Source organism: Cucurbita pepo, chromosome LG06 (genome assembly GCF_002806865.2).
Source record: "Cucurbita pepo subsp. pepo cultivar mu-cu-16 chromosome LG06, ASM280686v2, whole genome shotgun sequence".
NCBI lineage: Eukaryota > Viridiplantae > Streptophyta > Magnoliopsida > Cucurbitales > Cucurbitaceae > Cucurbita > Cucurbita pepo.
In genome coordinates this window covers 5,690,158-5,712,659 of record NC_036643.1, presented here as the reverse complement: position 1 = coordinate 5,712,659, position 22,502 = coordinate 5,690,158, and the positions used below count along the sequence as shown (strand labels likewise).

The 22,502-nt window shown below is 38.1% G+C and overlaps 3 protein-coding genes across 3 annotated transcripts in view; 1 reads left to right on the top strand and 2 right to left on the bottom strand.

Moving 5' to 3' along the window:
- Positions 1-603: 603 nt before the first annotated feature.
- On the bottom strand, positions 604-10,037 carry LOC111796442 (small RNA degrading nuclease 5-like). The gene is made up of 14 exons (XM_023679043.1): positions 9,907-10,037; positions 9,667-9,723; positions 9,532-9,597; positions 8,664-8,797; positions 8,450-8,559; positions 6,796-6,924; positions 6,569-6,639; positions 6,365-6,424; positions 5,997-6,052; positions 4,347-4,407; positions 3,981-4,248; positions 2,560-2,741; positions 2,179-2,474; positions 604-847 (listed from the first exon to the last, which is right to left on the bottom strand). Exons 1-14 carry the CDS (start codon positions 10,018-10,020, stop codon positions 724-726), a joined length of 1,728 nt encoding a protein of 575 aa, XP_023534811.1. The 5' UTR covers positions 10,021-10,037; the 3' UTR covers positions 604-723.
- Positions 10,038-10,991: 954 nt separating this feature from the next.
- LOC111796587 (ribosome maturation protein SBDS) lies at positions 10,992-15,359 on the top strand. The gene is made up of 5 exons (XM_023679276.1): positions 10,992-11,221; positions 12,583-12,712; positions 12,807-13,007; positions 13,130-13,300; positions 14,696-15,359. The coding sequence occupies exons 1-5, from the start codon at positions 11,088-11,090 to the stop codon at positions 15,140-15,142; spliced, it is 1,083 nt and encodes a 360-aa protein (XP_023535044.1). The 5' UTR covers positions 10,992-11,087; the 3' UTR covers positions 15,143-15,359.
- A 144-nt stretch (positions 15,360-15,503) lies between these two features.
- The window catches only part of LOC111796586 (transcriptional corepressor SEUSS-like), a 9,667-nt gene continuing 2,668 nt past the window's right edge, over positions 15,504-22,502 (bottom strand). The window contains exons 4-10 of the mRNA XM_023679275.1: positions 21,930-21,978; positions 21,542-21,756; positions 21,376-21,444; positions 20,219-20,316; positions 19,092-19,185; positions 17,690-17,759; positions 15,504-16,753 (exon numbers count right to left, since the gene is read on the bottom strand). Coding sequence (XP_023535043.1) covers positions 15,801-16,753; positions 17,690-17,759; positions 19,092-19,185; positions 20,219-20,316; positions 21,376-21,444; positions 21,542-21,756; positions 21,930-21,978 — 1,548 coding nt within the window. The 3' untranslated portion in view covers positions 15,504-15,800. The remainder of the gene's footprint in view (positions 16,754-17,689; positions 17,760-19,091; positions 19,186-20,218; positions 20,317-21,375; positions 21,445-21,541; positions 21,757-21,929; positions 21,979-22,502) is intronic.

Sequence of the window (22,502 nt, the reverse complement as noted above, 5' to 3'; positions counted from 1 at the left end):
ATTTATAATTATTCGAATAACAAATTTTTTTAATATATATATATATATATAAAATAAACTAAATGAATTAAAAATAATAAAATAATATAAAAAAATTAAACAAAATAATAAAATATATATATATATATATATATATATATATAAAAGAAACTAAACATAGAAATTATTATTAAAAACATTAAAAAGAAACAAGTAGTAGCCTCAAAGCGTGAATGTTTTTAGATTGACCTCAATACCACTTTGACAAATTCATTAATACGGAATTTTTTTAATAATAATTTATATATTTTTATTTAGCTCGGGTCAACTCGAAGGTTTTGCTCACGAACCCGAAATCGAACCGATTCAGTTCGGGTTCAGAAAAGTGAACCCAACCCTACCCGAAATGTTTATCCAACCCTACCCGAAATGCTTATCCAACCCTACCCAAAATGCTTATCCAACCCAACCCAACCCTTATAGTTCGGGTTGGGTTGGTCCGAGTTGTCGGGTTGAATATACACCCCTACTGCATTTCACTCGATATCACTTCAGCCCCACATGCCAAACACGTGTGTCAAATATAGATACAAAGCCAAAAAATTCGATGGTAGAATATGCCAATTTGAGAATAGCTCAACTCGTTCAGATATATATAAACGACCATATAAACGACCAAAAGGTAAGATGTTTGAGTGTTACTCCCATGTATTGAACTCTTATAATTTGGAAGGATTTGAGTAATCAATGCTTTATACATACAAAACAGAGAGCTACCTCAGCTTGGGCATGGAGCTCTTCAAAGATCTTGACAACCTTGTCACGGCATATGCTTGTTTCACTTTTCTCCACTAGCATTTTTCTCAATCTACATTCATATACATAGACATCCAAATATGTTCAAACTCTAAGGTATCGACTCGAGATGTTGTAAGATCAAATATATTGTCTCGTGAAATAAGTCAATATACACATAAGTAGCTAAAGAAAAAAGAGGATGAAGTAGTTATGTCTACCACGGTCGTCTTAAACTATAACTCTCATGTTTAGAAAAGTATCCCTGTAACCGTCTGAGCCCACCGCTAGGAGATATTGTCCTCTTTGGATTTTCCCTTTCGGGGTGTCCCTCAAGGTTTTTAAAACGTATCTGCTAGGGAGAGGTTTCCACACTCTTATAAGGTATGTTTCGTTCTCCTCCCCAACTGATGTGGGATCTCACATAGCTCAAACCCACCGCTAGTAGATATTATCGTCTTTGGGCTTTCCTTTCTGGGATTCTCCTCAAGGCTTTAAAACGTGTCTACTAGGGAGAGGTTTCCACACCCTTATAAGAAATGTTTCGTTCCCCTCTACGACCAAGTGGGATTTCACAATCCACCCCCCTTGGGAGCCAGCGTCCTTGCTGGCACACACCACCCGGTGTCTAGTTCTAATACCATTTCTAACAGCCCAAGCTCACCGCTAGCAGATATTGTCTTCGTTGGACTTTCACTTCCAGGTTTCCCCTCAAGATTTTAAAACGCGTCTACTAGGGAGAGGTTTCCACACCCTTATAAACAATGCTTCGTTCCCCTCTCCAACCAACGTGGGATCTCACTGTTATAACCGGTTGTGCCCACCAATACTAATATCCCTTTCAACAAGCTAATTATCTTTCCCACCATCAAATAGCAAAATAATTCGATTGATGAAAATGAAGGCCACTAATATAGCACAAGGGAAGGTGATAACAGAACAAGCTTATAACAGCCCAACCCCACCGCTAGCAGATATTGTCCTCTTCAGGCTTTCCCTTTCGGGCTTTCCCTCAAGGTTTTTAAAACGTGTCTGCTAGGAAGAGGTTTCTACACCCTTATAAAGAATGCTTCGTTCCCCTCTCCAACCAAAGTGGGATGGATCTCACAATCCACCCTCCTTCGGGATCCAGCATCCTCGCTGGCACTCGTTCCCGAAACTAATCACATTGAACTCAGCTAACAAGTTTTTCATGGATCAAAGTAATTACTACATGAAAGCTTCTAATGGAGCAGGCAGAAAGTGTTAATCCCAGTAACACAGAAAGGTGGTCCGCAGAATTTTATCATCCATGTTCTAATACGTGCTAGATTCTTAGCAACTTAACATTGATACTCAAAGGCAGTAAGAACATACAACACTAAATGGAACTGATATCTAATCTCAGAAGCATTAAGCACATACCTCTGTACAAGTGCTATGTCACCGTGACCCGTGCAAATAATAAGCATAGCATTCGTAGGTAGCGAGGCATAGAGGCTATCGATTCTTGAATCGATACGAGCCAAAATTTCTCGTTGTTCGACACAGATCTTGGGGCTGTTCCTTTTCTTGCTGACAGATTTTGTATCACAAGTAACTAATGACAACAACTCTGCAAGCTTTACATTCAATCTTTCTTCATCATCTGCTTGCTTCTTATGGTAAGAATTCAATTCAGAAAATTGTGTCCAAACGAAGTGAACTCTTTCATTCATTGCCTAAAACAATAATAGGCACAAACAAACTATTAGGATATGAGTTATGAATGAATTTTCAGACAAATGCAATCAGCAGCTAGCCAACCTCTTTTTTTGCCTTTGCAAGAGCTTCATCATCAGATGTTACAGGGAATGCATGTGATGATTCGGAGGAATATCTCTTCACGGTTGAAACATCGTCAATGAAAGAAGACATCTTTCCGCTCTCACCAAGTATGTTAAGTAGCTTCTTTCGGACTAACGATGGAGGTGATCCGAACTCCGGTCCTGTTTGAAAACAAGAGAAAAGGCATACAATAAGAACCCTGCAGAGTTTATAACACGACGTGAGGCTAAGGACCGAACTCTACAATGCAAAAGCGTAACGACCCAGATCCACTGCTAGCAGATATTGTCCTCTTTGGGCCTTTCCCTTTCGGGCTTCCCCTCAAAGCTTTAAAACGCGTCTACTAGGGGAAGGTTTCCACACCCTTATAAATGGTGGTTTGTTCTCCTCCCCAACCAATGTGGGACATCACAATCCACCCTCCTTTGGGGACCAGCGTCCTCGCTTGCACTCTTTCCTTCCTCCAATCGATGTGAGACCGCCCCCCTTTGGGGCCCAGCGTCCTTACTGGCACACCGCCTCGTGTCTATCCCCCTTTGGGGAACAACGAGAAGGCTAGCACATAGTCCGGTGTCTGGCTCTGATACCATTTTTAACGACCCAGATCCACCACTAGCAGATATTGTCCTCTTTGGGCTTTCCCTTTTGGGCTCCCCCTCAAGGTGTGTCTACCCCCCTTTGGGGAACAACGAGAAGGCTAGCACATAGTCCGGTGTCTGGCTCTGATACCATTTTTAACGACCCAGATCCACCACTAGCAGATATTGTCCTCTTTGGGCTTTCCCTTTCGGGCTCCCCCTCAAGGCTTTAAAACACGTCTGCTAGGGGAAGGTTTCCACACCCTTATAAATGGTGGTTTGTTCTCCTCCCCAACCAATGTGGGACATCATAATCCACCCTCCTTCGAGGCCCAGCGTCCTCGCTGGTACTCTTTCCTTCCTCTAATCGATGTGGGACCGCCCCCAAATCCACCCCCCTTTGGAGCCCAGCGTCCTTACTAGCACACCGCCTCGTGTCTACCCCCTTCGGAGAATAGCAAGAAGGCTGACACATCGTCCAGTGTCTGGCTCTGATACCATTTGTAACGACCCAGATCCACCGCTAGCAGATATTGTCCTCTTTGGGCTTTCCCTTTCGGGCTTCCCCTCAAGGCTTTAAAACGCGTCTGCTAGGGGAAGGTNGCTGACACATCGTCCAGTGTCTGGCTCTGATACCATTTGTAACGACCCAGATCCACCGCTAGCAGATATTGTCCTCTTTGGGCTTTCCCTTTCGGGTTTCCCCTCAAGGCTTTTAAACGCATCTACTAGGGGAAGGTTTCCACACCCATATAAATGGTGGTTTGTTCTCCTCCCCAACCAATGTGAGACATCACAAAATGACGGTAGAATGTCACTTACCATGTTTAATTTTAAGAAGTGCAAGTTCCATAGTAGCTCTTGCATCTTCGACACTATCGTGGCCATTGCTAGATTGCTGTATCTCCCTGGAAAGAAATCTTTTAGCAAGAATCCGAAGGGCGGATTTATGAGAGCCACCACGGGGATGCTTATATAGAACGGCAGTATCAACGACGAGATCGTGAGAGATCTTCAATGCCATCAGGTCATTCTCCAGTGAATGACCAACTAGAACAGTCTCCTTGTGAACAAGATTCAAAAAATCTTTCTGCAATGTACATTTACCACCAATACATTAGAAAGTTCCCTCAAACAATGATTGCTGCAAGTAGATAACATCAGTGAGTACAGTGTCAAAGAGAGAACCTGAACATCTTCTAGACTAGTGGTAACCTCATTTAACATTTCACATGTAATTCCACTAAACCTGTTAAAAGACACATGAAAAAGCGAACGAGATTAGCTCCTCGTTTTTCATTAGTATATTCCGCCTTGAGACTATATGAAGACAAGTGAATTAGAGAAAAGCAGCCATACGGTCACGTCGGGCGCCTGGCATTAACACCCAAGATAACCTAAGAACTTCTTGTACACCCAAAAGTTCTCTACCCTTTAAGCATTAGTTACCTAAGTGGAGATCAACCATAAAGATTTCTTTTGGCTTCGGTGAAAGGAAAGGAATCTTAGACTATTTGTGAACAAGTTGAATGTTGAGGCTTCTTTTGTTTTTAGTATCAGAACTTGACCTCTTGGTAGTGTTCAAACCATAAAAATTTCTTCATTAATTACAGTTTTATATTTTTTTATGCAAAGATCTTTGTGATTACAGTTTTCCATGATTATTAGAAAATAGAAAGCCTTTTTGTGTTAGTTCTTTTTGGGAGGGGGATTCCTCTACCCCGAGCCCAAAGGTATCTGTTTAGTTAGTTTGAATATACTCACTTTTGTGAGATGCCACATCGGTTTAGATAGGAAAACGATGCACTCTTTATAAGGGTGTGAAAACCTCTCCCTAGCAGACGCGTTTTAAAAACCTTGAAGGGAAGCCTGAAAGGGAAAGCCCAAAGAGGACAATATCTGCTAGCGGTGGATTTGGGCTATTACAAATGATATCAGAGCTAAACACCGGGCAATGTGCCAGCGATGAGGCTGAGCCCCGAAGGGGATTGGCACGAGGCGGTGTGCCAGCAAGGACGCTAGGCCTCAAAAGGGGTGGATTGGGGGGTGGTCCTACATCGATTGGAGAAGGGAACGAGTGCCAGCGAGGACTCTAGTCCTGAAGGGGGGTGGATGGATTGTGAGATCCCACATCGGTTGGGGAGGAGAATGAAACATTCTTTATATGGATGTGGAAACCTCTCCCTAGCAGACGTGCTTTAAAAACCTTGAGGGAAAGCCCAAAGAGGACAATATCTGCTAGCGGTGGGCTTGGGCTATTACAAATGGTATCAGAGCCAGATACCGAGTGATGTGCCAGCAATGAGGTTGAGCCTCGAAGGGGGGTGGACACGAGGCGGTGTGCCAACAAGGACACTAGACCTCAAAAGGGGTGGATTGGAGGGTGGTCCCACATCGATTGGAGAAGGGAACGAGTGCCAGCGAGGACGCTGGACCCTGAAGGGGGGTGGATTGTGAGATCCCACATCGGTTGGAGAGGAGAACGAAACATTCTTTATATGGGTGTGGAAACCTCTCCCTAGTAGACGCGTTTTAAAAACCTTAAAGGGAATCCCGAGAGGGAAAGCCCAAAGAAGACAATATCTGCTAACGATAGGCTTGGACTATTACACACTTACACGTTCTTATCCAAAAACAAAACAAAACAAGCATCATTGTCGAAGGTAAGTAATTTAAAGAATAGTAAAACATGCAATATAACTAAAACGACTTGATAAACCATCATATCAATCAAATACAGGAAGCTACAATTTTCACATCATAAAACTTCTCTTGATGAGATTTGTTTTATATGAGACATCCAGTCTATTGTCTACTAAAAGCTCAAGAAGATCTTACCTCGTATTGTAATCAACAATTGCATTTGATGGCTTTACCAATTTGTCGAGGACGATCTGAAATAATCAGGAAAAGGTAATAAATGAAAAAAATCGGACACGTAGAAGTATAACATATTGACATAAAAACAAGATCAAATACAGATAGTTGTGACATAATAAAAATTGTAGTACTATGTTAACTCAAAACAGACATAGCTGGTTTAAAACTTTAGTTCAACAAACTGGATTTAAAGTCTCAAATACAGATGGTTGCACAAACTATCAAGAACATGATTTAAAGTCTTCAAAGCATTAGTTAAGTTTCCTCGTACAAATATCCAACGCTTTCGCCAAAGCACGTAACCGAAGCAGAGATGGAGTGCATACCTGTCCTGCCATGTCCACCAGGGTTATTCTTGTGAGCTCAAACCCTTCACAGGTCACACACTAATAGAAGTCCAAAAAAGAATTAAATGATTATCTTAAATCAAGAGTTACAATCAAAGAGAATTATCGAGTCTTCGCTGACTAAGTAGACAGTAACATAAACATTCCACTTATAAACAACTTTCATACAAACAATAGACTTACCATTTCACAGTCAAGTGCCAACATTTCATAAGGTGAAGATCCCATAGGAGCAGGAAGTGTTTGGATAAAACCTGAATCAAATGAATAATTAAGTTACGGAAATTTCTAACTCGAAAAGAAGTTTCAGTGAGGGTGGGAGAGAGGATCCATGATAGTTAACTTCGGAAAAAGGTGAAAATAGAGCTTTCAAAGCTAACGAAAACGATTAAGTAATAAAGATAAATCACCTGGTTGATTGAATGGATAGCCATTGTCTTCCAGTTCTTTGGCAGTTAGTGTATAATATGTAACAGGGAAAGGTAACTCCTTCGGGAGTTTGATAGATATTGGTGAGTCTTTTTCAGGGCCAAATATTTCTGCACAGTCCAAGAAGTATATTGCCACTAAAAGGTTAGTTCATCATAATGCAAGAGTGGATAAAAGGCATCAAAACCACTTTCAACAAATATATTGCCACTAAAATGCCTTCTTCTTGGGAGAATGTATATGTAACAGCTCAAGCCTACTGCTAGCAGATAATGTCCTATTTGGGTTTTTCCTTTTTCGGGCTTCCCCTTAAGGTTTTAAAACGCGTATGCTAGGGAGAGGTTTCCACACCCTTATAAAGAATGTTTCGTTCTCCTCCCCAACCGATGTGGGATCTCACAATCCACCCCCCTTCAGGGCCCAAAGTCCTCGCTGGCACTCGTTCCCTTCTCTAATTGATGTGAGACTCCCCAATCCACCCCCCTTCGGAGATCAACCTCCTTGCTGGTACATTGCCCGGTGTCTGGCTCTGATACCATTTGAGACAACTCAAGCCCACCGCTAGCAGATATTGTCCTCTTTGGGCTTTCCCTTTATGGCTTCCTCTCAAGGTTTTTAAAACGCGTCTACTAGGGAAAAGTTTCCACACCCTTATAAAGAATGTTCCGTTCTCCTCCCCAACTGATGTGAGTTCTCACAATCCACCCCCCTTCAGGGCCCAGAGTCCTCGCTGGCACTAGTTCCCTTCTCCAATCGATGTGGGACTCCCCAATCCACCCCCTTCGGGACTCAGCGTCTGGCACACCGCCTTATGTCCACCCCCCTTCGGGGATCAGTCTCCTCGCTGGCACATCGCCCGGTGTCTGGCTCTGATACCATTTGAAATAGCCCAAGCCCACCACTAGCAGACATTGTCCTCTTTGGGCTTTCTCTTTCTGGCTTCCCCTCAAGGTTTTTAAAACACGTCTACTAGAAAATGGTTTCCACACCCTTATAAAGAATGTTCCGTTCTCCTCCCCAACCGATGTGGGATCTCACAATCCACCCCCCTTCAGGGCCCAACATCCTCGCTGGCACTCGTTCCGTTCTCGAATCGATGTGGGACTCCCCAATCCACCCCCCTTCAGGACCCAACGTCTGACACACCGCCTCATGTCCACCCTCCTTCAAGGATCAGCTTCCTCACTGGCACATCGCCCAGTGTTTTGGCTCTGATACCATTTGTAACAGCCCAAGCCCACCGCTAGCAGATATTGTCTTCTTTGGGCTTTTCTTTTCAGGCTTCCCCTCAAGGTTTTTAAAACGCGTCTACTAGGGAGAGGCTTTCACACCCTAATAGATCCCACATCGGTTGGATGGGCTTGGGCTATTACAATATAGGTCTTGATGCCCACATAATTATGTAGACACACCTTTAAACTCCTTGTAGCACATTTTTACACTCATAAAAGTTTATCACCGCGTTATACCCCCAACGACGAAAACAAGATGGTAACATTGATAATAGCAATGTGGTAATAGAGTATAAAATTCCCTACTCCTACAAAGGAATAAAAAGAACACTAAAACAACACAAGAAGAAAATAAACAGCCGAAGAGCTAGACAAAATCTAAGTTTGCCAATGGCTCACAAACCTTGTTCAGACGTCAATTTATTCTTTAAGTCTACACTGTTTGCATCTCTCTTCCTCTTTACCTTACACGTCAAAAGTGCATCAATTGTTTGCATTCTATCTGAAATACAGCTACCAAAATACAAAGAATGAAAACATAAGGACTGCACCATAAGTAAATCCCAGAAACATTCTAAAACGTAAATAAATGCAACGTTCAATAAACGAACGTGTACCTAAGAGCTAAAACTGGCCTTGGACTGCCACAGAATCTTTTAAATGTAGGAAGTATCTTGGACTGTGACATGTATAGAGCAGCATCCAGGCCAGGGAGATAAACCATGACCACTTTTGGGATTAGGGGTTTATTCTGCAAATATTTAACTCTTTAAGTACTTCCAAGAAATCTTTCTAAGACAAACTAACAATCTCAGTTCAAAAATAATTATATGTGATGGAAGTGAAGAAAGGAAAGGAGGAAACTCTCTTTAAGCAAAAAAGACGGAAGGCAGCTAACATATATCTGAAGTGTTTGTGCCGTAATGCCACAACTTTCAATGCTCTGATACCACTCGTTGTACCCAAATGCCACAACCAAAATGTTCTGATACTCAATTGTTGTAGCGGAAGCGGAAGCAAGATCAATTGCACTCACACACCCACAAATATATACTAACAAAGAGATACAACGATTTACGTGGTTCGGAGAGAAGAAGTTACCCTATATCCACGGGTGGTAGCCAATCACTATAACCAAAGTGTTTACAAGTGTATCTCTCACACTCTCACACTACAAAGTTTCTTTTACAAAGTCCCTCTCAATTGCTTCTAGACAAATACAAAATGGTAATGACTCGACACCTCAAAACAATGCTAGACAAGCTTTTATATAGGCATGAACCAAATAAACGAGAATATGAACCAAAAGGGTTATGAACTAAATGAGAGTTATGACGATACATCACACCATAAAGTGTAGACGTTTAAATTAACAAACAACACCGTATTCGATTTCCATCTAACAACATAACGTTCATAGTCAGGTCTCTTCTTACACAAAATTTCAAGTTAGAGATATCAAGTAAAAGTTGAAAAGGTATTGACCTTGATAAAAACCCACGATGGCATGAAACCTTCAGCAAGAACCCAAGTTACAAGCCCTTGAACATCCTACAAAAAAAAAAAAAAAAAAAAAAAAAAAANAACATTATAAGAAACTTGGCAACTAAGCAAACTCACTTGCAGACTTAAAGTTGAATTAGATTCTGGTGTTTTGAAAAGAACCTCAGCTTTAGCCTACAAGAGGAATCAAAGTAAGCAGAATTCACTATGTTATCCAATGCCATTAAGTTCTTGGAGGATAAAAAACCTATGCAATTCAAGGAAATACTAACACCCCTTTATTGATTTAACGACAATAAGAATCAAGGGCTTGAAAAGGCAAATGGGCAGCTGAATGATGAAGAAGAGAATGCATACATCGGTTCCATAGATATCGAAGAAGCTGGGCTTATCCTCCTCCTCCTCCGTATTGCCCACGTTCGACTTGCCCTCTTCTTTGGCATCCAAAGCTGAAACACTGGAAGATGGCATAGTGTTGTTTTCTGAGGCGAAAGAAGTTCCTGCAAGTCTTTAACTCGAAAGCCCTGCGCCCATGGAAGGCTGTGAATCAAAACCCATCAATTTGCCTTACTCTTTGTGCGTAAAAAAAAAAAAAAATAGTTTTTATTAAATAATAAATTCAATCTAATTAAACGTGATCAATAATAATAATATTACTAATTTTAATTTGATATATACCATAATCTTAATTCGACTACGAAATTCCCTTTTTTTTAATAAAATTTTACAATCCAATTTTAAAAAATTATTTAATACTTAAAACTTCAAAGAATATTTTATTGATTCATTTCTAAATTAAGAAGTTCGAATCATTTATTCAAAATTTATTAAAATATTAATTTGTAAAATTTATTATTATTTTTTTTTTGTTAAAAATTATTTTTAAGATTTCTTATAAAATAAATAATAATGAAATTGAATAAAGAAAAAAAAAATATTTATATATATTTATAATATATATATATTTAAAATTAATAATAAATTTGAGTTAATTCCAATCGCATGAATTAACTCCATCTATAAAAAAAGTATATATATGGACACTTTATAGATTATCTTCAAATATTTTAATATTATTTTTAAAAGTTCGTGAATATTTTTAAAGCGTGATATAAAAATATTTTTTTAATTTTTTTTTAAATTTTAAAACAATTTATGTATGAAAGTATTTTTAAAATTCTTTTTAGAAATAAAAGATTTATAGTTTTCCTTCAAAATTAAAGGTAATAATTTTGAATTTTTTAAAAAGTTTAAGAGAATATTTAAATTAATTTAGCATAAATATGTTATAAAAACACATTTCCAACCATAATTTACATTTTTTATTATTTATTTATTTTTATCATTTATTATTTATTATTTTTTTATTTATTTTTATTATTATTTATTTCTTCTAGAAGGATCGGGTCGCACAAAAAATGTGTAAAGCCGGTTAGGCTTATAAACTGGAGGGGCGAAGCTTCGTTCAAAATCGGTATTATCATCGCTTCGCCATTCTTGTTCCAATCGGCGAAGTTTACGAAGGCGTTTGAGCGAAGATGTCCCGATCGCTGGTGCAGCCGATCGGACAGAAGAGGCTGACGAACGTGGCGGTTGTTCGTTTGAAGAGACACGGTCTGCGCTTCGAGATCGCTTGTTACAAGAATAAGGTCCTTTCTTGGCGCTCTGGCGTGTAAGCTCCCTATCCACCTCCTTTAGACCCTGTGATTTCACTTTCTTAGTTATTGGATTTTCTCTGGTTGTTGTTTGCTGCGTTCTTATGGATAGAAGATTGTAGAGGCTTGATAATATAATAGGATTGATTTTGTTTTGTTTTTTTTTTTTTTTTCAATTAGATATATTTGTCAAAATGGAGGATTTCATTGGCTTACGGATTCGGAAAAATCTCTTTTAGTTGCGTAATGTGTATGACAACATTGATTGTGGTTGTATGTGTCGGTTTGCTAATTGAGAGTTTGGGGAGCAAGAAGAGTTGAGATTAACTAGCCTCCAATTGCACACGATTATGCCCAAAATTTAATGTTCTTCTCATTTTCTTGGAAACTAAACCTAGTAGGGTTAGGTTAGGTGGTTGTCTCAGCTGTGCGCAAGAGGGATAGATTCTTACTGTTTTAATAGGTTCTTTCTAGCTCTTTTGTGCAAGGGAAGGTATCCTGTTTTTTTTATTTGTTGAGTTCAACAACACGGGTTTGAACTTCTAGGTGGTTTTTAGCAAATATTTTCATGGTATTAGAGCCCCTTCGTTTTAGCCACCAATATCCTTCTCCATGGCTTTTGAATCCTGATACCATGAGAATATTTGCTAAAACCACGGTAACTAAAGGGTGAGAGTTCTCTATTTATAATTATTTACAGAATCAAATAAATGGAATGAGCAATAAATGGATACACGATATTTGACTATAATAAATGTGGTTAAATATGATACCTATGGTAAACTGTAATGGAAGATTAAATATCCTCATTCATACCAGATATTTTCCTATAATAAGGGTCAAGTATGATACATATGGTAAACCATAATTCAAGACTAAATATCCTCAAACACTTATAACCTATTGATCGAGGGTAACGTGTCTTAGCGTTGACATTTTTCCTTGAGAGATATTAAGTCGATACCCCATAGTTTTTACAATTTGAAAATAATTGCATGAACTATATAGTTAGCTAAAGAGCAAAAGACACTACTTTTAAACTTCATTGTTTATAACTATTCCATTGGCATGCCATTTTTAGTAGATTCCACAGTATTGCCCTTTTAGAAAATCTTATGATTGTGGGTAAATATATTAGTTAAACAGACCTCTCGTCAACTGACGACATGAGTTGGAGTGGTAATTTATCAAATTAGGTGGATGTGAATATAAATTATCAGGTAATTTTGAAACTTCAGTGCTCAATTTGCAATTGGATCAAACTGCAAGGTTGTCTTTTGCAGTTTTCCTTTTGTTAATTCATTTTCCTTCCCAAATGTGTACTCATTGACCTGGCATAGTGTGTCAACTATGAACATGATAATGGATGTTTCAACAGGGAGAAAGATTTAGATGAGGTCTTGCAATCGCAAATTGTTTATTCAAATGTTTCGAAAGGAGTTCTTGCAAAAACCAAAGATTTAAAAGCAGCTTTTGATACAGATGATCAGGCGGAAATTTGTTTGAAGGTTCGTGGAATTTTTTTTCTAGTTTTCGTTATGAGTGTATGATTTTGTGGTGACTTTTTATGAACTGATGAGATCATCAACTTTCTGGTACTAGATTCTTAAAGAAGGGGAACTTCAAATTGCAGGGAAGGAGAGGGAGGCTCAATTATCTAATCAGTTTCGTGATATTGCAACCATTGTTATGCAGAAGACCTTCAATCCTGAAACTAAACGCCCTTACACGATTAGTATGATTGAGCGACTCATGCGTGAAATTCATTTTGCTGTTGATCCAAATCACAGCTCGAAGAAACAGGTAGCTTGATACTTTTTGCTGTATGGGAGATTGACATTCTTCTGCTCGATATTTGTATAATTCTAAATTCAAGGTCGCAATATTAATCTTACATTTTTTCTTTCTTTTTTTTTGAAATGCAGGCATTAGAGGTCATTCATGAGCTCCAGAAACAGTTCCCAATTAAACGTTCGCCTATGAGAATACGATATACTGTACCTGAACAGAACTTTCCATCTCTCCTTGATAAGTTGAATGCCTGGAGTGCTAGTATCATTTCCAATGATCCGTCTGGAAATCAGCAACGAAGCATTGTAAGTCTGAGTCTTCTTTTCCCTTCCAACTTGCTAATGATATTATCATTTCACTCTTTCTCCTAGGACAAGTTGAACTCTTGTATTGCATATTGGTTCCTGCATGGGTCTCAATGTGCTAGTAGTTGCCCATGTGTTGGACTAGGCCATGATAAATCGTGTGAACCAAGATTTTAGCAAGCTAGCCATTTCGACCTAGCCATGAACGACGTTCTTTGTGAATGATTCACTCTTGTTTTTTTTTTGTGATAGAAATTTCAAGCAAGGTTTAGAAATTTAGTTGTGCTTAAAACCAGCTGGTGCTAAGAAGATTTTGAAATGTTAATATTACTTTCCCTTGCTCATATCATTGTGTCATTGCTTCATTTTGCTGGAGGGGGATTGAGGGGAGGAAATTGTTTGAAACACTATACTAGTACATGGATGCATCAGTACCGTTTTTTTTTTTAAAAAAAGAATAATTGCCGTAATCACTACAATCAAAGGGCTGTGCAAGTATGGTGCTAGGTTATTGTAACAGCTCAAGCCCACCGCTAACAGATATTGTCCTCTTTAGGCTTTTCCTTTTGGGGTTCTCCTCAAGGTTTTTAAACCGGTCTGCTAGGGAGAGGTTTCCACACCCCTATACTCTTCAACCGATGTGGCATCTCACAATTCACCCCCTTTTTAGGGCCTAACGTCCTTGCTGGGACACCGCCTCATGTCCACCCCCTTGTGGTTTAGCCTCCTTGCTGGCACATTGCCTGGTGTCTGGCTCTGATACCATTTGTAATAGCCCAAGCTCACTACTAGCAGATATTGTCCTATTTGGACCTCGGCTGTTACAATGGTATCAGAGCCAGACACTGGGCGATGTGTCAGCGAGGAGGCTGAAACTCAAGGGGGTGGATTATGAGATCCCACATTGGTTAGAGAGGGGAACAAAGCATTCCTTATAAGGGTGTGGAAATCTTTTCCTAGTAGACGTGTTTTAAAACTGTGAGGCTGACAGCGATACGATACGTACATGCTAAAGCAGACAATATCTATTAGCATTTGGCTTGGACTGTTATACTTATGGTAAAAACCATTGTATATATTGTACCTGTCATCTATTGTAAAAACCATTGTATATATTGTACCTATCATCTATTTGATACGATAATATCTTTCTATTCTTCATATCAAATGTTGTAGTTTAAGTAGCAATCTTGATCAATTACGTTATGTACACATGAGCTGGCTTTTCTGCTTCTCTTTGTTGGTTCAATTGCTCGGTGATCGAGTATTTAGACTAATAAGTTCGTTCTTGATTGTTTACTATCTCTTCATATGTGCACTTCTCATTAAGTACTGACAATGCCTTACATTCAATAATACATGGAACTTAGTTTTTGTGGTTGATTGTTGCAACAGATTTGTGAATTGGATCCTAGCTTTTATCGAGACTGTAATCCTTTAATGAGCGAACTGCAAGGCAAGTTTGAAGTTCTCTCTTTCTGTTTGCACGAGGAAGGGGACACCAACGTGGATCAATACGACGATGACGATTTTGAGAATGTGGAGCTGCCACCCCGACACGTCAAGGAATCAGAATCAGCTATTCCTCAGCTAAGCGAAGCTTTACAAAAACAGGCAATCTCTGTCGATGGCGGGAATACCGTAAAGGAGGGAAAACGCTGCAGCACATGCAACGTAGTCGTGGGGGATGCTATTCAGTTTAGAGAGCATCACAAGAGTGAATGGCATAAGCATAACGTCAAGCGCAAAACCAAGAATCTCCCTCCTTTAACCGAAGAAGAGTGCATGGTAGAAATAGCTATGGGCGACTCAGAGTCCGACCTGAAGGAGTATTCATTTTGAACTTCCTACTGTTTAACGCTTGTCGAGTTAGTATAAGCTTTTTTGGTTTACATCGATTTGGTACGAAAGGAAAATACAGTAATTGGCTAGTCATAGGTAATGCTCAGCAGTCACAATGGTGTGTTTCAATCTCGGTTTTCATAGTTTTCTCTGTTTTGAGATTTCAGTGATATACATATACCTTATCTACGACACGAAGTAGCCTTTTCGTACGCTAGAAATGGCTCTTTATCACCACTTATGACTCGAAAATTAGAAACTTTGAACTGAATTATAAATGGAGGCAGCTTGTTACAGTTCTATGACACGAAACAAAATCTCCATTCAAGTAAAGAGGAATTTGGCACTGTAAACTTTTACGTATTCCAAAATTACTCTTTTAAGCCCAAGAAAAAGGTAAAAAAAATTCACATAAAGGGTAAATAAATCTAAAATGCGAAGGGAAAACTCAAAAAGGGGGAGAAAAAAGGGTAAAAAAATCACAAGTTGTACATTAGAAATCAAAGAAACTCACTCGACCCAATCAGCAACACCGCCAGCAGCCGCCACCACATTTTAACCTTTATATTTTATAAATAACAAATCAGTTCAGAACATGAGCCATACCCTGTTTTCATTAGGCCATTCTGCATATCCTCTAAGCTGCACACAAGAAGCTTCAATAATCGAATTGAAGATTATTAAATCCATTCACAGCTCCAAGTCCATTAAGAAGCTGGTCACCCAAATCTTGATGATTTATGCTCTGTTCTCGAGCCAATGACGCCATCCCGATTCTCCCGTTCGAAATAGAGTTGTTTCCCATTGCAGACTTCATTCCGTTGACCATAGAAGCCTGAGCCTGAGCGAGTCCTGCGCCCATTGAGCCATATCCTGTGCTCCTCATACCAGCAACCCCATTGGCAGTTCCACTTCCAATGAGACCGTTTCGTCCATTGAGACTCATAATGTTGTTTCCTGGCAACATCCCGTTAACGGTTTTCACATCATCTCCTAGAGAGGAAACGCCAGTCATTGTGTTCATCCCGTTTAGATGGTTCGACATCATGTATTCCTGAATGATCTTTTGTACAGAGCTTTGGGAATCATTTTGATCGGCTTCAGAAGAGTGTGTTGGCTGCTGCTGTTGCAAGGGAACATTTGCTGGAGAATTAGTGGCACTCATGTGATTAGTAGCGGTTGCAGTGCCAATTGATGACTGTGGGTGATTGTTTGGTGAGGACAATGTAGGCGATTGGAATGAGGAGTTTGCTTGTGCCTGAGCAACCGTGGAGGAACCCGGGGACGGTATTTGCGCAGAATTCCCAGCGTAAGGGCTGCCAGCGCTATTCATAGAGTTCTGCTGTCTGGAGTTCATGGAATTCTGGTGGAGTAACCCAACAATTGCACTAGCAGGAGATGATGTTGATGTCGGATTAGCCGAGTTATTTGCACTTGGAACGCCATTGTTAGCAGCAAGCTGCATAGCAGCAGCCTGGACCGAGCTTTGGTCACCGTTTGCGTTTTGATCAATTGTTTGCTGAGTCTGAGGTAATTGTTGCTCGGTGTTCTGAGCTTGGCTGTGGAAGCGTGGTGAAGCATTCGTCTTCCGTGGAAACTTAGCCAAACTCTCTGCAAACAGTCGCAAGAACAAAAGAAGGCATTTAGACTGAAGAAACACTTTAAAAGTGATGAAACAAATAGACAATAATGTCGACTTTTTTCTTCTCAGACACTATCCAAGAATTGAAAATAATTCATCTTCCAAATCTTGTATGTGCAAGCATATGAATGATTGACGTCCTAATGTTGCTACCTGAGCTGAGGTCTCAAATTTCTTCCCATTTAATACTCAGTAATATATATGAGGAGAGATTTGAATACCCGACCTCTAGGTTGAGAGTACATACTTATTCATATATTTGATTAAATTATAAATAAATAAAACACTTACGTTGGAGTAGAAATCCTATAAAATCTCGAATGAAAGTTGGAACCTAGATCGATTTGGTGGTGACCTACAACAAGTGATGATCTAAATTTTCGCTCTAGGTTACCAACACACAGTACCATAGCCCAACTTTCGTTCGAAATTCTAAATAATTCTTAATCTAAAGGTAGTTTTGAAATGTTTATGAAAGGTGAAGGGTAATATTGCATCTTTCATTAGGGGTATGCTTTTTTAAACAAATAGCAGATATTACTATGGCTATATTTTCATCATTATGTTGTTACCAACTTGGGACTTAAATACACTGGTGTGTTTGGGAACAGAAAACATGGAGGTGAACTCAGGTGTAATTGGAGTTGTTTCCTTCATGAAAAACAAGACATCTAACCAAAGCCGAGGAGATTATCATGGAAGCATGGATATCGACACGGTAAGGAGACAATTATTCTTTTCTAAAGACACCAATTTTCCAAGAACATCTACAGAAGCTAATCTGGAATCCCTGTCAAAGGATTTTCTACTGTGCATATAAACAAACTATAAATGAAGCATCCAGCACAGATACATTTAACAAAAGGAAGCATGACAAACACAATATTAATGAAGGTTAAGCTTACCAATTGGCCCAGTCATAGTTTCTTGGCTGTAATCTATCAAGTCCTTCATACTGTTGACGACTTCCGATATCTACATTGTACCGAAAAGATAGCTATCAGAAAACTTGGGCTAATAACGGTTTTTTTTTTTCATTTTGTCTTCAAAATAATAATCATAACAAGTTTGTTTTTGTTTTTGTTTTTTTTTTTAAACATAATTTAGAATATTACATTTTGATTCTAAACTTGATATTGGAATTTAGTACAATTTCAATAATTTTTTTTTCTTTTGTCCAGACTAAAGATTATGAGGCTAACAACAATATAGTGTTGGGAAAAAATGATTTTTAGTTCCAAAAAGTAATGAATAATTGAGAGTCAGCCCGGAAAATAATAGTAATAATAAATGAAAAGACTTGATATGGTCACTAAACAAAATACACATCATTAAAGAAAAAAAGAAAAAAAAAAAAAAAAAAGCCAAAGTCAAGACTTGGAAAACAAACCAATAATTAGGTAGGCACTAATTTCTTCTAATTTTTTAAAATTAGATAAAAAAAAAAAAAAAACTGGAATGAAACCAATGTTACAGAAGAAACTTGCAGTTTTAAATCAAAAAAGAAAACAAAAAAAAATGAAATAGTTACACCCCAGAAGGGCGAATAAAGCAGACAACATCATTCTAAGTGGCATTTCTTTGATAATTTACTTTTCCATATGTGAGAGAACCACTTTTAACAATATAAACACAAAGCTGTCACTCTTGGTACATATACCCATCCATACTTGGTAAGATATCAAATGGAAGACCTGTTAACAACCTCCAGGCACATTTCACTTGAAACAACAATTTGGATTTTGCAATGGTTCATTGCCAAGTGTTACTATAAACCAGAAAGGGGAAATGCATGAAGCTATACTGAGTATAAATTTTGAACAAGTTAAGCAATGAGTAATATTCACCTTGGGCTAAGAAAACAACTACTAAGGTTTTGACTAACCAGACCAATCTAACACATTGCAACCTATAACCCAAACACTGCATGCAGAAAAACTGAAGATTTCAAATCAAAGAAAGAACATGGAAGCGTGGATGAAAATATCACCAATATTGACCAAAGTATCACCGATTCTTCCCAAAACATTACTTTATTATCTATTTCTATATTAATGTATATATTAATAACATGTATATGTTTAAAATGATTGCTTAGGACTTGAATTCCTGAATGTTCTATTAAGAAATTCGCAAATCTCAACAAATTTCCATGATATCTATAATTTTTTCCAAAATATCCATTGATCTAAATACTGTCAATATATCTATAAATTGAAGTTAATGATATTGATATCAACATCAATATTTTCATCTTTATATGGAAGTAATCCTAGCATGTAACCATAAGCCGATGTACAACATTACCTGAAGGCACCGGACATATCTCTTCGTATATCCCAAGTCATTTACTAATGGCACTTCCAAGGCCTTGGCCAATTGTCTAGCTGAGCCCACAAACCTGAAAAAGTTTTCATTAAAATTATAACTCTTACTATTTGTAGGATAAAAGCTCAAAAGATTGTGAATGTCATCTAAAAAATAGAAAATAAAAAAGGACGCAAACTTTTGATGGAATTATTGAAAAGTTGCCATTACAATAAGTTCCGAAGTAGAGAGTTTTACCGATGTACCCATTCTAAAATTAGTCAAAATGAGAACTATACCCTCCCCAGAATGTATGATCCCCACCACATTAACAAAATTCTAAATCATTCCACCAAGTTGACAAAAAAAAAAAAAAAAAAAAAAAAAAAAAAAAAAAAAAAAAAAAAAAAAAAAAANCAATCTAAGTAAAATGTAGAAGGTGTAATGACAGAATTCTTTTCCTATTGAGCATCATTCAACTGCACGGAATCTAACTTTTTCAACCATTTCCCAATTTCTTTATTTCTTTTATTTTCTGATTTTCCCCAAATAACTCTAAATAACTTTCGCCAAACAATACCATAAGACTTGTAACAGAATGGTTGCCTTAATTTCACTTCCATTACTCTACTGCTATTGTCAATTTTTAACACAAGTCAAGGAGATTACAGGAAAGCTCCACAGTATTAATAAATCTGATTGTGACATACATACACAACAATTAAACAGCAACTTCTCTGAATAAACACAAATTATTGATACGCTAGAAACTCAATACCTAATTTCAATGATGTCTGTATGACACATATTCCTAATCAGTAAACATCACTAACATAGTTTACTGTACCACAAAATGCGAGGGCAATCAAATAATCAAACTATAAAAACAAAAAGCAAACATTGGGCACAATTAACAGCATGGTAACTGAAAGTTAAAATGATTCCAGAGGATCAAAAATGACTTTAACCCTAACTGCTGCCAGATATAAGTGCATCATTTTACCATCAGTAGACTATAGTGCATCATATGTACAAAGAAAACATAACAAGCCAGTCAAAAGTACAAATATGAAGATGAAAAATAGGACACTCCATGATGAATTTATTTTTGAAAAAGTAGGCATTACATGTTGCAGTTATTTTGCAACTCTGAAGTAGACAAGTTAGATGACGCATTTTGAATTGCAGTCTGATACTTCTGAGCAGCTGCCCCCAGCTGACTAACCTGCACATCACAATCAAGTGTCAGCAAATCAAACAACCAACAATAGCAACAATGACATATTAATCTTCTATTTATACACAGTAAAATTTTCACAATAGTCCAAGAAGGTTTTTGACATCCTATGAAATGCAATAATAGAGACATGAAACAGATAAGCTGGGAGTATATAGTTGGTACTGTACAAAGACATGCACAGAAGTCAATCTAACAAAATATGTAAATATCACAAAGCTTATTAAAGAGTTTGTATTGACCTTCTCATTTTATCAATTAAAAGTAATTCCTTTTTAATTCTGTCCATATAGTAACCACCATGCAAACCAGACAACCAGGAATCTTATTTTCAAACCATCATCACTCGACATTACATCAAGAAAAAGGAGGATTAAGGTGATCAATAGCTCTAAGGAATGTTAGTATAAATTAGAGAATTAAAAGAAGCATTTATTCTTTAATTATCAGTGGGTTTTTACTGAAAGAGGGCAATATTTAGAACTTCTTTGAAACTGAGTGTATCAGTAATTTGTGGGAATGCCTAAGCAGTACCACATTTACATAAGCCATATCCTTTAAAGTAGATGGTTTCCTTCTTCACTCTACGCTTTAATCCAAAATTGAGGATCCTCCGGTCTAACCGACTTAGATGTATGTTGGAAGATGTTGGAAAAGGAAATAGGAGGATTTACAAATCAATTTGCACACAGGAGATTTAGGGCTGGGTTCAATTTATTTGCAAGCTATCTCTCTACAAGAATTGTGTAATTTTCCCTTTCTCATTGATCAATAGAATAGCCTTTGGCAAACCAATTAGTCTTCCTCTTTTCAGGTTAGAGAAGTTGTTTCCCTTTGTAATATTGTTCAATAACATAAGTGTTTCTTAACGAACATGAGTTGGTACATAAATACATACGTGAATAAAATTGGGTAAAGGAATTGTGAAAGAGATAAAAATGAACCCGTATATAGTAATCAATTAGCAGATGTGATTCGAAGCCATTTCTGGTGGAAACAGGTTGAAGAATTTTTAAAACCTTATACTAATCTGTTCTTCATCAATACCTGCGGTATAAGTAACCTTCGAGGAATAAGCTCTTCATGACGTCGAGCACAAAATTCCCAAGAGCATATCTGATAAAAGAAAAGGTAGGAAGGTAAGATACATAACATACTGCCTAAGAAGAGAAGGAATTGTGGAAAAGAAAAGTAAGAAACTTCCGAATTTGACCTTCAAGTCTGGAGAAAAAACTATTCGAAGTTGGCCATCGCGAACAACACGAAGTTGCTCAAAAATACTTTCTTGTATTGCTTTTGCGTAATCTAGGACAATTTGTCCAGATGCATTATGATATTCACGGGGCATATCAACATATAGAAGCTCTTCAAGAGTTCCACTCTCATACTTGATCTTGAACAGCCTTGGGAGAACTTCAAAAGTCGCTTCTGAAATGTTGAGAGAACTTAGATACAGTTCGTTAACGAAAAATACATGAACCAAAAGAAAAAGAAGTAATATGTTGAGAGGAAATGAACATGGAACCAACTAGACTAGTAGCCAAGTGCACAAGTATAAAATCCACAGAAAGCAATTTGGACAAATAAAAATTATGACATACCAAAACCTCGACCAGGCTTGCGGTTGCATATTTCACAATGCCAAACATCCTGCAAAATGCACCACAAGGATTATTTCTTTTACTTACATTTATGCTATACATTTTTAAGCAAATTAAAAGAACTCCGTGAATCTTCACCAGGACATTAGATTATTGAAGGAATAATAACAAAAATCCAAAATTCACTAGAAGTAACGATCAGTATAGTGAGGTTTTCTCTCTCTCTCTCTCTCTCTCTCTCTCTCTCCCTTTCTCTCTCTATGTCTAAACATTTGGGCCATCCCCTACCCCAACCTTCATTGCATCCCAAACAATTGCAATCAAGGAGAATTTTAAAATGTAGCGGGAGTAGGGCTTTAGTCCAATTTTAAATTTGTGCCGTAGTAGTTGCAATCTCATCCACTCTTAATGTCAGTGCCTTAAGCCCCTCATTCCTCCCTCCCTCTCCTGCATTGCAATTCATTCCAAACAATTGCAATCATGGAAAATTTTTAAATCCAGGAGGGTGGGGCTTAGCATAAAGTTTCAAATCTGCCTCTAGTAGCCCCAAGATGAAGACCGCCCCCACCCCCC

Excerpts from the sequence above, each read along its gene's own strand:
- LOC111796442 (XM_023679043.1), bottom strand. The coding sequence starts at position 10,020 with ATGCCATCTTCCAGTGTTTCAGCTTTGGATGCCAAAGAAGAGGGCAAG. Across the intron at positions 6,640-6,795 it reads CTATCCATTCAATCAACCAG|GTTTTATCCAAACACTTCCT; the intron begins GTGATTTATCTT and ends CATTTGATTCAG. Across the intron at positions 6,053-6,364 it reads TGGTGGACATGGCAGGACAG|ATCGTCCTCGACAAATTGGT; the intron begins GTATGCACTCCA and ends TGATTATTTCAG.
- LOC111796587 (XM_023679276.1), top strand. The coding sequence starts at position 11,088 with ATGTCCCGATCGCTGGTGCAGCCGATCGGACAGAAGAGGCTGACGAAC. Across the intron at positions 11,222-12,582 it reads CTTTCTTGGCGCTCTGGCGT|GGAGAAAGATTTAGATGAGG; the intron begins GTAAGCTCCCTA and ends ATGTTTCAACAG. Across the intron at positions 13,008-13,129 it reads ATCACAGCTCGAAGAAACAG|GCATTAGAGGTCATTCATGA; the intron begins GTAGCTTGATAC and ends TTTGAAATGCAG.